The following is a 15,699-nucleotide window of genomic DNA, read 5'->3' on the forward strand; positions in this document are numbered from 1 at the left end:
AAATTAATTTAGGCTGAATCAGTGCACCCATTGTTATTTTTATCAAATAGCATTGCCTTAAAATGAATTAAAAAATCTTCTGATGTTAACCTGAATGATGATTGTAATGAACCTAGAACAACAGGCCTCCATGTGAATGTATTTTACTCTAATTGTTCAGAGACAGTACCTCTTGGCCATTAATGTAAGCACACTGATATGAAGGCACAGTTACATGAATAAATGTTTGCATTTTCAGTCAACATTTACAGTTTTGTAGTGAAAGGTGCTTTGGAAACTGCTCCACTAATACATTTGATTTCTCAGGTATTGTAGGTTTTAATCTTGTGAATGGCATAAGGACTGGAGTCTTGATGTGGCCACATGTCTCCGTTGGGCAGATCCCTCGCCTGCTCTGCCTCACGCTCCACCATCTCTACTGTCATGGTGGACGGACTGAAGATGTCTGCTGTGCGGTAGGCCTGTGTGAGGCGGCGGAAGGAGGAAGTGTCTGAGACGTCGTCGTCGTAGAGGTCCTCCATGAGCCCCTTGCGTTGTCTGCGAGACGCCTTCAGCTCACTGCTCAGGTCAGAAACCAGATCCTTCACATCCCTCACTATTGTGGAGCGCAGGCCGAACAGACAGAGCAGGAATACCAGACCGGCACAGATGCCAGAGACAAAGTACAGAGCCACTCTCTCTGGGAGACCTGGAGGAGATGTATGTAAGGGTCATGGGTCAAACTAGCTTCAAAAATTATTGTCTTAAGAATCAGCAAATTCCCAGTTGTGCATCAAAAACATGCTGTTAATCATCCTGGCTTTCTGCACCAATTTATTTAGATTATAGGTAGGTTTAGCATGACAAAAAATACCTACTGCAATATTGACAAGACATGTACATGCAACTATTTTGTTTATTAGGGGCCACCCCAGCCTGAGAACGACAGGCATCAATGCACATACCCAATATTTTTTCAATGATCTCCAGAGAGTTGGTTAAGAGCACGTTTTGAGGCCTGTAGGTGGGGCCAGTGTACCATCCGCCTGCAGGTGAGAGGGGTCCGGGCTCAGACGCCAGTGAAAGTCTGCATGCTTTCAAAACTATGTATATTCTGTCGTACTCTTACCATGTGTGTAGTCCGAGATCATGAAAGGATCCGTTGACCCGCGACCCACGTCCTCCAGAAGATATCGGGGCACTAGGGAGCACATGAAAAATTTGGACATGAGGCTGTGTTTGCCTCAGTCACAAGCAGGAACTTCCACCCTGCCATCTGTCACTCACCACAAGTGAAGGACACCCGCAGGTGTTTCCTGGTCCCAGGGAAGCAGGGGTCCCCAAAGGTTTGGGTGTCGGCCAATACTGAGCAGTTCGCCCTGCCGTGGCACCTGCGTGACACCTTCCTCAGAGCCGAGGGTGAAAGGCACTCTGGGATGAATGGAATTTACCAAAATAAATACATGTAATTTATTTATCATGACAAATAAATATAAACTGAAGAATATTATACACTGGTCTCAAATCAGAGCTCTGGTATGCAACATTATAATTGTAATAAAACGTAGCTGAATATAATTTATCTCTAGTGAGTGGATAATTGTTATGCATAATTCATACTGATGTTTTATCTATGTGTATTACAGTAATAGATGAATAAGGCACAGCCATTATTCTCCCTCACATCTATATAAATTGATATTTGTCCCACTATTTCACCACTAGATGCCACTCAAGCCCCCAGTTTCAGACCCATGTCAGTGTGCCGCACAGTCTCCTGAGGACAGTTGGGGCTGCCGTGCAGCAGGTGTCCGAACGTGGCGGAGTAGATGGCGAGGACGGTGTCATTCTTACACATCAGCCTCAGACGCTCATTTTCACACACCAACCTTGTGCGGTGGTGCTCTGAAAAGGTACAGGTACGCACACACAAGTACACACAAGAGTATTTTGATGAGCATTTAGCAAAGCAACTTAATTGTCTGATATATCAGACAACTGATATATCAAGTGAGTGACAGTAGTGAAAAAAATCAATGGAAGGCATAATTGACTGCTTGAAAATGTTGGGACCCCTGTCCACTTGCATTCCGGTCATATGATTATATATGTTATTATCATATGATTATGCACCAGGTTAATCATATGGGGTCAATTCATGAATGAACACATCAATTTAAATTCAGCCGAGGAATTCGAATTTGAAAAAAACTACAGGAAACAGAATTGGAATTTAATTGGAATTTTGGGAAATTGAATTTAATTCAGTGAAATTGTGTGAAATTCCATCTGAGATTACACATAGTGTTATATATTATCAATACTGAATATCAACAACAACAAATGAAAATGAGTTGAGAATTGATCCTGAATAACATGTAATACATGCATTATGATTGAATGTATTTGATTTGTTTAACTGTCTTCTATTTGATTCATAATGTTTGATTTATAATGTTTAGCAAGTCAAGACAAACTCTCTTAGAAGTGAAGTTTCATGGAAATTAATGGAATTCAGTTCTGTTTCCTGTCCTTCCAATTCAATTCCAATTCTGTTTCCATAGAGCTGGGTGACATTCCAATTCCAATTCCAACTCCAGGAACTGAATTGGAGTTTACCATGCATTCTCAATTCAGTTCATGAATGGCCTCAACCCTGCTATCCACATAATGAATGTTAGGTTTACCTGGTCGGCACTTGTAGGAAACCAGGAGGTACTTGCTGGTGAGAGGGCAGGGATCTTGTCCAAACACCGGACTAATGACAGGGAGGTGGCAGGACCGCCGACCCTGACATTCTGACACCACTTTCTGCAAGGGCCAAGAAAACAGAGCATGTGTCGATTACTTTCATCCACTGTGCGAGTCACCCATGAACGTGTTTGATGGGTGTGAGGTAGACTAAGTGCTTTACTTTTCTAAAACACAGACTGTGCTGTAACATTCACCTCACTACGGCCTTGTATACCTCAATAGCAACCGGGGAAACACATTCAGTATCCTCCTCCACGGTTGTGTTTGTGTTAGCAGAGGGACACAAGTACTGACTGGGAACGCGTCGTCCATAGAACGCTGACAGGACAGCCACAGACGTCCTGGAGGGACACTTGATGGTGAGGATGTCCCCTTCACAGGCATGAGCAGTGTGGTTCTTCAAAATTGTGTGAAGGTATACTGAAAGACAATACAAGGCAGTGCAAATTTCATTTTAGGAATTTTATGTTGTCTGTACAAGATCTTCTTGGCATTAGGACATTTAGGGGGGAAAAGTTCAATAGGGGAAGTGTTTCATGTTCTGAATTAAAATAAAACCTTGAAAGAAAGAAGAAACAATGACTGCACCAGATTTAGCATCAAATTGTGCATTGTGCAGACATAACAGCCTCACCGACGCCAGTCAAAATGGGCACATGATCCCATTGAAAGTGAACAATATGGCGCTAATCAAACCAACACCTGTTACCTAATCTCAAGGGGAGTGGCTTAATGTGTCCTTTATCTCATGATTGGATGTTCACACTCAAGTGATCTGAATCATATTTGATGAAGCAGAAGCACAGTTTGACCTACGTCATAAATAAAATCTACTATGAACTCTGTTTTCTTTTTAACAAAACGGAAAATGATTGGCTGACTCAATTACTATTTCTCAATAACACACGACATAGAAGCTCTTCATTTTCCAATAGTGGCAAGATGGATAGTGTGACCTATTAGATAATTATTTTCCATTGCCTGCAGCCCAGCTCTGGTTGACAAGTGGGCGGTGTCCCATCGCAGGGTGTAGCTCTCCAAGACAATATTTGGACTATGACCACAGATACAAACACATGGGACAAGGGAACATAGACAGTGAGTTAAGACTCCCCTCCCATTGTGCTTCCTGTCCTTGGCCCCTATATGTGTGTGTGTGTGTGTGTGTGTGTGTGTGTGTGTGTGTTCCTGGCCAGTTCTGCTGTGTGCGCCACAGAGGCAGCTTGCAGCTTCAGGGAGCGACTGGGAGGCAGTACCAGGCACTCACTCACAATGAACTATTATTAGGCCTCTTATAGCTGCACACAAATGGAGATCTCTGCCAGGGTCAGATGGAGAGATACACTGCGATGCTGACAATAGATGTGTCTTGGACAAAAGCTACCTCAGTCGCCTTTGCTAGGACCGTCTGTCATGTCAGAACATATTATCATTATGTTAACATCTGTCATCCATCCTACTTTACGGTCCAGAGTTCACCAAATACCACCCTTGTTATGAATAAATCTCAACTGTATTTTATTTATTGCTTTGAAAGTATCACAATCTGGGAAGACATTCCTTAATTGTGTTGAAATAGTTCAATCAAATCCTATTCTTGGTGATCTGTTAGGAACTAAGAGGAGGATCTCTTCAACTGTATTTTATTTATTGCTTTGAAAGTATCACAGTCCGGGAAGACTTGAAGATTGTGTTGAAATAATTCACTCTGATCCTATTCTGGGTGATCTGTGAGGAACTAAGAGGAGGATCTGTTCAGCAGCTTCTTAACCCTGATTTTAGTCTCTCAGCATGAGCTGCAGCAGCTGTTTGGACCGCAGGATGTACAGGAGATAAACGAGGGAATGTCGAGTGTCTTTCAGGAGCTTCCTTGACAGAGGCTGCACCGCCGAAATGTGACAGATCAGCGTTTTGACTTTCCCCTACTAAAGCAATTATGAATGTCAAATTGCACTTACCAGAGAAATCGGGAGCAGAGTGTGCGGTGTGTGTGTTCAGAGCCAGAAGCAGAGCCAGGAGACAGACGGACCTGCAGAAACTCCACGGGGCCGTCATTGTGCGTATCCTGCATAACAGACCACCAGGGTTTTTCGTAATGACTTGTTTTGCTATTGACTGGCTGGGAGAGAGCGGTCAGTGGGTCAATGATGCCATTGTGTTTACCAAGGAACAGCCACCCCCTTTAGCCATAAAAAGACAGTTGACTGCTTTAAAAAGAGCTGACAAGAGAGCTCCAATATTGCTTTAACTGAGTTTGGGTTGGTGTATGTAACTGCATGTTTACGTGTGGATGCATGTACATTTAATTTGTATTTATACTTTGAAAGATAAAAGAAACTGCAAAAGACAGCCATATTCAATTTGGAGTGATTAAATCCATTGCAGAGCTGCACAGGGTCACTGGTATGTTTTTATTTGGCTTGTGGGATAACATCTTGACCTTACGTGTGTGTAATGGCAAAATCAAGACTCTCTTATTAGTCTCCTGGGCCCACTGGTCAACAGTGAAGGTCCTGTTTATGGAGATAAGGCACTTTTTTTCCAGGGGGTGACTTCCAGCTGCTGTGTGTCCAGTGGAGATATGGGTGTCTATCTCCATGAGATTCGGCTTTTCTTTTTGTCTGTGGAAGAGGAAGAGAGAAGGTCAGTGGCAAGTTACACATTTCCAGTGCCATTTTTTTTTTCCAGGAAATCACATTTTTTAGAGTCTCAGTGTAGCTGGCAACAGTTGGTTTCAGTTTACCGTAAAAGCTGTGATTTGAGGCTTAATTTCCCGTTTACAGAATCGCTGTTTCTCAACCCTGACTGACCAGTGTTGTCATACCAACCAAACACTGACAGATAACACATGAGAAGTCAATGGTAAGTTCACCAGCGCTGAACGCAGGGTGAGGACATTATCAGTGATTACATAAATGGCCAGATGTGGTGACTAAATATCAAAATGAATTCCTGAGTGGCACTCCAGTTCCAATAAACTCTCCCTCCATGGCAGTGGAGTAGAAACAATTTCAAGAAGTCTCCTACGGAAGCTGATAATTTAATCAATCAGAAGTGCACACATCGAACCCTGTAAGACAAAAGCAAAACCCACATTTCATCTTGTGCGTACCTCAGCATGGCACTCCCACATTACACTCTTGTAAAATTCCATTCACCTCCCAAAGGAAGTGTCAGTACAGTGACTCATTTTTCCTTATAACTCCCTGGTATGACTATCTTGGAGGTGGAGAGGCAGACAGAGTTGAGGGGAATGTGTGAGGAGGGAGATTTGGTATTTGATCACTGCAAAAGCTCGAGCCATGATGACCTCCCGGCCTTTCTAGGCATTTAAAAGGAAGGAGGAGGATACTTTCTTTTCTACAACTGGCTCTGCCATGAGCTACATTTCCTGTGCTGGGCAAGTGTTATTCACTGAATTTCCAGGATTTGTTGGGAGTTTTCAATGTGAAGTGTTTGTTTTCCATCCTCCCTCTCAGTGATGTAAATTCCCATCATCCACTTGGGCAGATAAATAAGACCAGATCAGAGGATAGACCCTTGTGTCTCTTGGTGTTTGTTTTCTAATTTTCTTGTGATGTGCTCTATCTTGCCTATGGTCTTGCCCCATTCAGACGGTGAGTATTTCTTGAGGCATGTCCACACTGAAATATGGGGATTTTGCCATTAACTTTCCCTTCCCCTATTTACCATAAATGGATGCCAAAACGAAACCATAATGAACTGAGAGCTTAACCTCCGCCCAACTCCCCAAGGGACATGTGGTTCTAAGTTGAAAGTAAATCTATTCATTCATTCATTCATTCATTCATTTACCCAGCCATCTTTACTAATCATTACCTATACTTTCAAAAAATATTGAGTCATTTTCGTATATGCCTTAAGAGCAAAGGGCCACAAAGCTTTGGTTGTTGCAGACAAATCTTTTTGTTTCTTGATACTGTCCCACGCTTTATCAGTAACCAAAAGTAAAACTCGCCTCCTTCCCTTTTTATTCACCATGGGCCATGCAGGGGTTTCCCTCACCATGATGCAATAGTCTACCATATACGTTACTCACAATCCCCTCAAATTTCCATCATCATTTTACAGAATGGTGACTATACCAGGCTGGACCAATTTTAGATGCACAAACATAATCTGAATGCATAAAACATTCAAATAAGCATTACCAATTTCAACCTCCTAAGGACAATAGTCTGTATTTATACTATAATCTACTTCTAATCTACTATAAACGAAAAAATATAATAAAATACATTTTGAGAGAACATTTAGCTGAATTTCTTACTTACAAAAGCATAGAAACTTGGAAAAGTACATTTTTAATTCATAATTATAGCAAAAAAACAAAAAAAAATCTCATTGTTTCTGATCAAACAAACAAAATGTATGAAAGTTCAGTGTGGCTTAACAGGAAAAATGTATGAGCTTGATATGTTCAGGTTCTGATTACATTCCTGTATCCAAAGTGTATATTCAGTTAAACAGATGTGGAAGTGAAGGCTACTTTTCAGCAACAAAATTAGATTAGGTGTCTCTACTGGTTCCCTGTGTCCTTCAATACACAGTAGATGCTTTGTATTACGCACAGCCTTGAGGTGAAAAGTATTCCTAATCTATAATGCCATCCATATCTAAAACACACCATTCAACTGTAAGAATGAGTGTGGCCCAGATGAATTGTCTGAATATGTGTGTTTTGAGTCACATGGTGATATCAGCATACAATAAGTAGAAGAAGGACCTATTTTAAGCTCTCCTGTTAGTTTTTGGCACTGGGTATATAAGAGTGTGTACCCCGCCCATTCTCTGGATCCTCCCTCTCCTCTCCCCTGACTTGTAAAGTATGTTCAGAGCGATAGTCACCAAGGAGTGCTCAGACAAAACACACCAGCAGGAAGGTCTCACACCTCCTTCTGACATCCACATCAGCAGAGACACACTTGACTCCAGAGCAACAGTCAAGTACACTTGCTCAAGGCTGCTCTTATCAGTTTCCACTCCTGCCCTGCAGATTTTTTTGGGGGGTGCAGAGAGCCACTGACTTTGGTTCAGGTAGACACTTGTGGGGAGAAGTTATTTGGACTTGAAAAAGTAAAAAAAAAAAAAACTTCTTTTTGGGACGACATGGCACTGCGACAGGACTCCGACAAAGAGCCAAGCATCGAGCTGTTCATAAAGGTCAGTAAATTTAATATTCTTCCTTTTGGCTCAATGCTTTTTTCACATACTAATCTGGAATAATAAACCAATAACTGGCAAGAAAAAAGTAGATTTTAACACAAGAAGCAAAAGCCAATTGCACTTCATTGCTGCAAATAATCAGATTACATATAATCAAAATATGAAATACTCATTTTGTCTGTCATCTAGAAGAATAGATGTAGACAAACACCAAGATTTAATGTGTACCTATCAGTACTGAGTATTGTAAAAGGACAGAGATCACAGTACGTTGCTGTATGTTCAGTCATCAATCAGAGGACGACTCAATTTGATGGGCGCCATCCACAGATACCACATGCTACAGATGCCGATGTGTGTGTGTATCCCTATAGAGTCAGAGAGGGTTTTTATCAGTGAGCCCAGACAGCAGAGGCAAACTTATCATTGCACACACAGAGGGAGCAGGGAGCTGCTGGCCTCAAGCCTGACCCAGGCACACCCACACAGACACACTTACACTTACACAAAAAATAGACATTTTTAACAAGAACACACACAAACAAATAGTCACTCATAGGAATTCTTATTTTTCACATAAATGAACTTTTGTTTACATACACAAGCTGAAATAGAGAAAAAAAAGACTCATTCTTGAGAAAAAAGATATCCAAACTTTTAACATCAAAAGCATCAGAATCATTTTATTCTCCAGACACCATAACAAAACACAAATGTGTCTTAGTGACATCAGTGCAGAAACATATAGAGAATTTACATATTATCACACTGTTAACTGATACATGATACAAGGTCAAGTGAACCTCACACACAGTAAGGACGGTACAAGACATACAATAGACAGTAGACAATACAGATCACTCTGCCAATATAACATTCAACACTCAGTCGCTAACAACAGCATATTCACAACATATCAGACCAATGCCGAAGCCAAGGGTGACGCAGGTGGTGTTTTCACCAGACTGTGTTGTCCTGTGGTGTGTGTGTTGGCCGAGGGACGAGAGTGAACGGTAAATGTCTGCTATCTTCCTCTCTAAAACAATGCCTGCTTTTCCTCCCCTTGGAGCACAAATCCCTAAAATATCCCAGGCACGCCTATCACGCCAGATATCTTTTGTTTACTAGCAGAGGAAGGTTAGGTTAGGGAGATTGTTTACCATGTTTATCAGCTCAGGAGGATTCGGGAGATTGCGATTGCTTCATTGGCTAAAATAGGCCATATCGAATTTGGTGGCTATCTCATATGACCATGAGGTGTGTGTGTGTGTGTGTGTGTGTGTGTGTGTGTGTGTGTGTGTGTGTTCTAAAGAAACGAATTGCATTGTCATCTGAAGCCCGACGCTTTTCTTACTTTGCTTTTTGTGTTTTTCAGGCTGGCCATGATGGAGAGAATGTGGGAAACTGCCCCTTCTGCCAAAGGCTCTTTATGGTGCTATGGCTGAAAGGAGTCAAGTTCACAGTGACCACTGTTGACATGAGGAAGTAAGCACCCCTCCTCCTGCACACACACTTCCTGAGCATCTGGCTGCAGGGACTTTCACACAGGCCTCTGTTAAGACGTTATTAGGAGAATTGAGATGTTTTTCAGAAATCCAAACCATTTCTCTTCTGTTAATAGAGGCGTTACTCATGCGGCGCAACAGAGGTGAAGGGAGGAGCTTGTAAGCCCAAAGCATCTGAAAATGTACAAAGAGCTCTGTGTTGCTTTCGGACAAACACCTTTTTTAATTGAGCCTTTATTGTGTGAATTTCTCAGGGCCATTACTGGTGAGCAAATAAGATCAGGAAACTTTGAAAGGATGCTGATAATTGAGTGATTCATGCTTGGGCCCCTTAAATAGCCAACCACTCCCAACTCTGTGTGTTTTATTAACTAAATCAACAGCCGATGTTGAAATCATTAATCCAGAGGGCCACATTTGATTCTGACAGCCCAGATAACTGCTGCATTCACTGAATCCAGAACGGCACTCTCAGTTTTGACATGCTAGATAACAATTGTGCTCAGTGTGACGTTGGCACTGAGTGATTACATAAATAGCCAAGTTGCTTGTCCTTCCCTTTCACCCCCTCTCTCCATCTTGCTCTGTGTTCTCCAGGAAGCCAGCGGAGCTCAAGGACCTCGCCCCCGGGACCAACCCTCCTTTCCTCCTCTACAACGGCACCCTCAAAACGGACTTCATAAAAATTGAGGAGTTTCTTGAACAAACACTGGCCCCTCCCAGGTACTGTGCCCTTATAATCATTACATACATAATGCTGAAACGTGAATTGGAAGCTTATTCCCTTTAAACAAGCTCACTCCCAGGCTCCTCCTGTCTCGTCCCCAGGTATCCTCACCTCAGCCCGCTCAACAAAGAGTCCTTTGACGTGGGCGCTGACATTTTTGCAAAGTTCTCTGCTTTCATCAAGAACAGTCCAAATAACAGCTGTAGGTTTGGTTTCACCTAATACTTCAAACACATTAAGCCTCAAAATGTTCAATTTCTGATTACTAATTTGGTTATTATAAGATAAAATGAGGCTACGCAAATGATAAAACAATTCAATTGAATATTCACTTAGTATGTGATTTCTGGAGTGAATAGCAAAGTTAGATAGCAAAACACTACAGACCAGCATCTTTACATGTCCCTGTGTTTCTGACTCTCCAGTCCATGAGAAAAACCTGCTGCGGGAGTTCCACCGTCTGGACGTCTACCTGAACTCCCCGCTCCCCGAGGAGGTCGACCACAACTCCAGAGAGAGCATCGCCGTCTCCAAGAGGAAGTTCCTGGATGGCAACCGCCTCACCTTAGCCGACTGCAACCTGCTGCCCAAACTGCACGTCATCAAGGTGAGACAGAGACTTCGGCTGGCACCTGAACTGTGCAGAATATCCATTTTTGTCATCTTCTGGTACAGTATAGTTGTGACCAAGTTGTTTTTAGTAACTGCAGGACTTGCAGTACATCATAATACAGGGATATATGACTGCTCACAGGTAGCTGGAAGAAGCAAAGCAAAGGAATACTCCTGATCACCTAAAATGGATCAGGGGTAGAGACAGCAGCCTGCTGGTTCAACATGATTATTCATCCTGTGCAAACTATTCAAATGTCAACGTTGCTTAATATGCTGGGTGTGTGTTACACTGTAGGACGGGCCTGGAGGACGGACGGACACCAAGCCCGTTGCATAAACTTAGTGTAAGACTAGGCTAAGCCTTAGACTGACCTTAGACTTTAATTAATTAAGACTGTCTGCTGCATAAGACTAAGTAAGACTGATTTATTTTGAGGTAGGAAAGTTAGCCACCCCCCTCCCCCCCTTGCTAAGCCTGAGTTAAGAACTCTGTTGCTATATGGCTACGAGTCGGCCTAACTGTCCAAACGGGAAGTTTAAATACTGTAGCTGTTTCATACACAATGGCAAATCTTTGTTTTTTGGAAAGAGCCTTAAGAAGGAAGTGAGTCTTTAGAGACAGAACCAACCCATTACAGATCTACAACAATCAAGAAGTAGGGGAGTGACTGTGATTTCCTAGAGAAACCATCCTTATGCTTAAATCTGACATAAAGTCAGATTTAAGTCTAAGACTAGGCCTATCTTCATGCAACAAGGGATCATTATGTAACCTGGTGTATTTCATGTTTCTCAAAATACATGAAAACATTAAATCTTGATCTTCCTTTCCCCTTCTTTATAGATTGCTGCCAAGAAGTACTGCGACTTTGAGATCCCAGCCCAGTTCACAGGCGTGTGGCGGTACCTCCAAAACGCCTACGAGAGAGAGGAGTTCAACCAGACGTGTCCGGCCAACATCGAAATCGAGAAGGCTTACTTGAGTGTGGCCAACAAGAGGAATTAAACCAAATTCATTCTATGTTTCCACTCAGTGTAACCGTCCATCTAAAGATGGTTTTCTGTATCGGGTGCTGAAACCTACAAATACAAATTCTGACAAGGACACCTTAGAAATCACTCTCTATTCTACCTTACAAACCCTGACCTGTTGTTGCTATGGGACATGGGGACATGCTAAACCAAAATGTTATTGGTTGTAAGTATTGACTATTTATTCACAGTCATTCTACTGACAAATGGTATTTTTATGCCACATTAAAAAAGGCCAAGTGTGCAATTGACCATTCATCTAATTTAGGAGTTTTTTTGTCTATAGTGTAAATATATATATTTTTACATGTTGTTTATGATCAAAACACCCTTTATTAAAATATGTATGATTATGTGTGAGTAGTGGCTACAGAAACCTTCCCAAACAGTTCACAGTCATTTTTATTCAAAACATGCAACACACTTCTGTATCTTACCCTGTACAAATACAATATGCCATAATTATATTGTCTGATTGTCACACTAATGCAAAAAAATAAATTTTTATCTCATAATCTTGATGGGGGTTTTTGTGTGTGTGTGTGTGTGTGTGTGTGTGTGTGTGTGTGTGTGCGTGTGTGTGTGTGTGTGTGTGTGTGTTAGTACTATACTGCTCCCTTGTGGGGAAAAATGAAGAAATAAATTCACCCTGACTTTCATTGCTCTCTACAGGTCTCAAACATCATTACCTCGTGTGTATAATTCTGTAACTCTTCATGATAGGATTATTTGTGCGATATTGTAACGCAATACAATACAGATTTCATAAATGAAGTTTTTCCAATCAGCTCATGTGATATTCAAGTTTATTTTCAGCCACAAAAAAGACCATTTTCCAACTTCAAAAATATATTTTCTATTGATCATTTTTATTCTAGATTACGTGTATAAAACAATGTTTGGTCTATAAGATGAATATTCAGTTTGAGAAACAAAAATGATGGTGCAGAGTGAAGGTGTTTCCAACCAGGCCGAGTTGAAATTACACAAATCTTCCTGCGACTGCACTTCTAGTTGGTCACACAGTATTTCCAGAAACACGCTGCCAGGGAAACAAAGAGGGCAAAATTAGAGACAAGACTGACAAACTTGTCATTAGTTCCTTTAGTCATTGTGTCCTATTTGCATCCTGTTCAGCTGTAAGCAACCTGTCCCACTTTCAATGGCACAAGCCTTGGATAAACATTGCTTTGACTCGCTCATTGCATTACAATGATGCCAGCTCAGATATCAAGTTAAGCATTGTTATACGCTCTCGACACATGCTTTGATTGTATCCCATAAAGGAATGTGTATAAAAAGGTGTGGCATCGGCTGGGTGGAAAATAGAGTTTCTCACCTCTCTTGTTTGTTTTAGGCAAGTTCTGCTCTGATCTGAGGAAACCTTGAGAGCGAAGCTTGTCAGCCGCTGCCAGCTTCAAAACCACTTCTTTGAGGTCATCGACCTGAAACATGAAAAACACAAAATAATGACACTGATAATGCTGCACATTGATCTGTAGTGCACGCTCCTTAGATACTATTACATATCATTGTCATTAGTGGGCTTACCATGTTAGCAAATTTATCCTGTTGTGCTGAATCTTTTGCCCCTTAAGAAAAAATGAGGAGTAGAAAATTGAAGCCTCATTACATCATATGTTAAAATGTGAGTAATCTATCCATGCAACCTGGTTGTTCATTCCAACTGTTTTTACCTTTATTCCAGGAGTCTCTCCCTCCGTTGTGCTGTATCAGTAGAGGATACAGATTATTCACCTCTCTCTGCTCAGCCGGAGCAGTGTTTTCTCCATCCTCCACCTCTGCCACTAGTTTCTGTATGAAGTCTGCTGAGACAAAACAGCTGCCTCTTATCATTCTGTCTTAATGTAGCACATTGACTTCTGTAATATCACTGCAGTCAGTTAACAGTTGTTTTGGACCCATATCTTGCAGGGCAAGCAGCAGCAAAGTTATCAATCAATGAAATTCAAATATTTCAGAATGTATTAAAGCAGAACTGGTGAGTAAATATCTCAGTGTTTCTAATAACAAAAGGTCATAACCCAAGTTAAAACCCCAAACTGATCCACCAATATCAATAAAATCCACCAATGTGAAGCAACATCGTCAAAAAAGAATCAAAATCAGATTTTCTTTCTTACCTGCCTGTGGTTCCATGTTGGAGTCAGGATATAGCGGTAGAGCATGTGTCCTTGCAGAGCAAATCACAGCTAAAAGGTAAAGCAGTGCTACAGGAAGCATGGTGACTATATCTTGAGACGGACAGATCTGGACTACCTCAGCTAAGCTGAGAACTTCACTTTTATATCCTGCTTGGCTATCCATCACAATCTGATCAATACATTATCATCACACCCAGTCTCATCCTTAATGGTTTTGACGTGATGGACCGGGCGTCATAGACGCAATTCAGGAGACCCTGTCAATTCACCCTGAGCCTATCTCTGCTTGTACAGAGAGTCCTAACAAATGTTTACTCTCCAACAGTAATCAGTGGCTGTCCAGCAGAGCTGAGATGCTTTATGTCTGACTCCGTCTCTTGTGTGACGGGCTGTTCATCCACATGGTAGAAAAACATGTGTCATCGCTAATATCTGAGATCTTGTGTCACTACACAGAGTTTGTAGAAATATGTTGCTGTGACTGTAGGTTTGTGTTGAATGACTAACATTAGATGATTAGTTAACAGGCTGTCTCATGGGAAAATCAAGTCAACCTGTGCATTAGAAAAATGGCCATGTGCATTGCTCTTTTGCTACACTTTTTCTGTAAGAAAGTATTTGTTTGTGTAACATAATAACCCTGTATGGACTATGAACTGGTTGCTTTTTATTCTATGTCTCTGTAGTTTTTGGACTGATTTTATTTCTACTAATCAAAGCATAGAGGCCTACTCATCTTTTCTGTAGGCTACATTGTGCAGCACCACCCTTTTAAAATGTGAGTTGCACCTAGTAATAAAAAAAAGCTGACCATTTTAAATGGCACAGTATAAGATTTGACAATTAATTTATTACATGTTTAATCCTTTTATCTCATAAAAGCTTAAAACTTAATAACAAAGTCAAATGCAATTGATTCCAAAAATATAAAAGATCAAAATAAGTCAAGAGCTTTATCTGTTCTAGGAGGCTTTGGGCTGCAGGACTCTCTATCAAACTGAAAGGTCGCTAATACTCTGCAGATGAGTGGTATCAGGTGATTTATAAGGTTGTCTCCAGGTCTCTGAAATTGCTGTAGTAAACAACAATATTTGATACATCTAGGCATCATCATCTGGCTGCCAGCCAGACAACAAGAAAAGATCCACAGCTGACCTCTCGACCATTTAAGTAATGTATTCAATACTAAAACATAGGCTACATAGACTATTTCATTTGAAAATGAAATAAATAATAGGGTGCTACAGAAGTCTAGTGACAGTTAAACTGTCATATATAAAGTTATGTTTACATACTAATGGTGCTCATGAGGAATGCAAATCTTGTTTGTGTGGCTGTTAGGACTTCCTTTATTAAAAGCAATCTTTGATCCAAACATAAAAAGGCTAAGAAAGCATTAAAGTTGGACACATTTTTTCTTTGTTCCACACTCCAACTGACTGTGACAGCTGTGTTTACATTAATACAAATCATGAGTTTTAAATGTAATCTTTAGAAGCTATAAAAAGGTATTTATATTATATTGAAAGACTTGAGCAAATAAACCATTAGGACATGGACCAACACTCGTATTTTGTATTTTTGAAATACAGAGAACCTCTTCAAAACAGCAGCCTAAAATCTGAATATTTAAGTACAAACAAAAACATACCAACTCAATTGTCAATTGGTCAATACACAAATAAGATGGCAATAGACATGAAAACCCATTAATCTATACAGTGGTGCGCACAAA

The 15,699-nt window shown here is 41.0% G+C and overlaps 3 protein-coding genes across 3 annotated transcripts; 1 reads left to right on the forward strand and 2 right to left on the reverse strand.

Annotated features, from left to right (window-relative positions):
- Nucleotides 1-302: 302 nt before the first annotated feature.
- On the reverse strand, nucleotides 303-4,788 carry LOC139924936 (protein eva-1 homolog C). Its single transcript, XM_071916172.1, has 8 exons — nucleotides 4,692-4,788; nucleotides 2,948-3,153; nucleotides 2,667-2,790; nucleotides 1,732-1,884; nucleotides 1,267-1,410; nucleotides 1,109-1,180; nucleotides 945-1,025; nucleotides 303-688 (listed from the first exon to the last, which is right to left on the reverse strand). The coding sequence occupies exons 1-8, from the start codon at nucleotides 4,786-4,788 to the stop codon at nucleotides 303-305; spliced, it is 1,263 nt and encodes a 420-aa protein (XP_071772273.1).
- A 2,814-nt stretch (nucleotides 4,789-7,602) lies between these two features.
- On the forward strand, nucleotides 7,603-12,314 carry clic2 (chloride intracellular channel 2). The gene is made up of 6 exons (XM_071916137.2): nucleotides 7,603-7,917; nucleotides 9,296-9,405; nucleotides 10,023-10,148; nucleotides 10,254-10,354; nucleotides 10,578-10,759; nucleotides 11,612-12,314. Exons 1-6 carry the CDS (start codon nucleotides 7,864-7,866, stop codon nucleotides 11,771-11,773), a joined length of 735 nt encoding a protein of 244 aa, XP_071772238.1. The 5' UTR covers nucleotides 7,603-7,863; the 3' UTR covers nucleotides 11,774-12,314.
- A 495-nt stretch (nucleotides 12,315-12,809) lies between these two features.
- On the reverse strand, nucleotides 12,810-14,043 carry urp1 (urotensin-related peptide 1). The gene is made up of 5 exons (XM_071916123.1): nucleotides 13,944-14,043; nucleotides 13,497-13,625; nucleotides 13,351-13,391; nucleotides 13,139-13,244; nucleotides 12,810-12,841 (listed from the first exon to the last, which is right to left on the reverse strand). The coding sequence occupies exons 1-5, from the start codon at nucleotides 14,041-14,043 to the stop codon at nucleotides 12,810-12,812; spliced, it is 408 nt and encodes a 135-aa protein (XP_071772224.1).
- Nucleotides 14,044-15,699: the final 1,656 nt, after the last annotated feature.

The sequence above is a fragment of the Centroberyx gerrardi genome, chromosome 16, assembly GCF_048128805.1.
Source record: "Centroberyx gerrardi isolate f3 chromosome 16, fCenGer3.hap1.cur.20231027, whole genome shotgun sequence".
Taxonomy (NCBI): domain Eukaryota; kingdom Metazoa; phylum Chordata; class Actinopteri; order Beryciformes; family Berycidae; genus Centroberyx; species Centroberyx gerrardi.

Coding starts and splice junctions, on each gene's coding strand:
- LOC139924936 (XM_071916172.1), bottom strand. CDS start 4,788: ATGACGGCCCCGTGGAGTTTCTGCAGGTCCGTCTGTCTCCTGGCTCTG. Junction 1,026..1,108: donor GATCTCGGACTACACACATG/GTAAGAGTACGA, acceptor TCTCACCTGCAG/GCGGATGGTACACTGGCCCC. Junction 689..944: donor GATCATTGAAAAAATATTGG/GTATGTGCATTG, acceptor CATCTCCTCCAG/GTCTCCCAGAGAGAGTGGCT.
- clic2 (XM_071916137.2), top strand. CDS start 7,864: ATGGCACTGCGACAGGACTCCGACAAAGAGCCAAGCATCGAGCTGTTC. Junction 10,149..10,253: donor CAAACACTGGCCCCTCCCAG/GTACTGTGCCCT, acceptor TCTCGTCCCCAG/GTATCCTCACCTCAGCCCGC. Junction 10,355..10,577: donor GAACAGTCCAAATAACAGCT/GTAGGTTTGGTT, acceptor CTGACTCTCCAG/TCCATGAGAAAAACCTGCTG.
- urp1 (XM_071916123.1), bottom strand. CDS start 14,043: ATGCTTCCTGTAGCACTGCTTTACCTTTTAGCTGTGATTTGCTCTGCA. Junction 13,626..13,943: donor CAACATGGAACCACAGGCAG/GTAAGAAAGAAA, acceptor TTGTCTCAGCAG/ACTTCATACAGAAACTAGTG. Junction 13,245..13,350: donor AGGATAAATTTGCTAACATG/GTAAGCCCACTA, acceptor TTCATGTTTCAG/GTCGATGACCTCAAAGAAGT.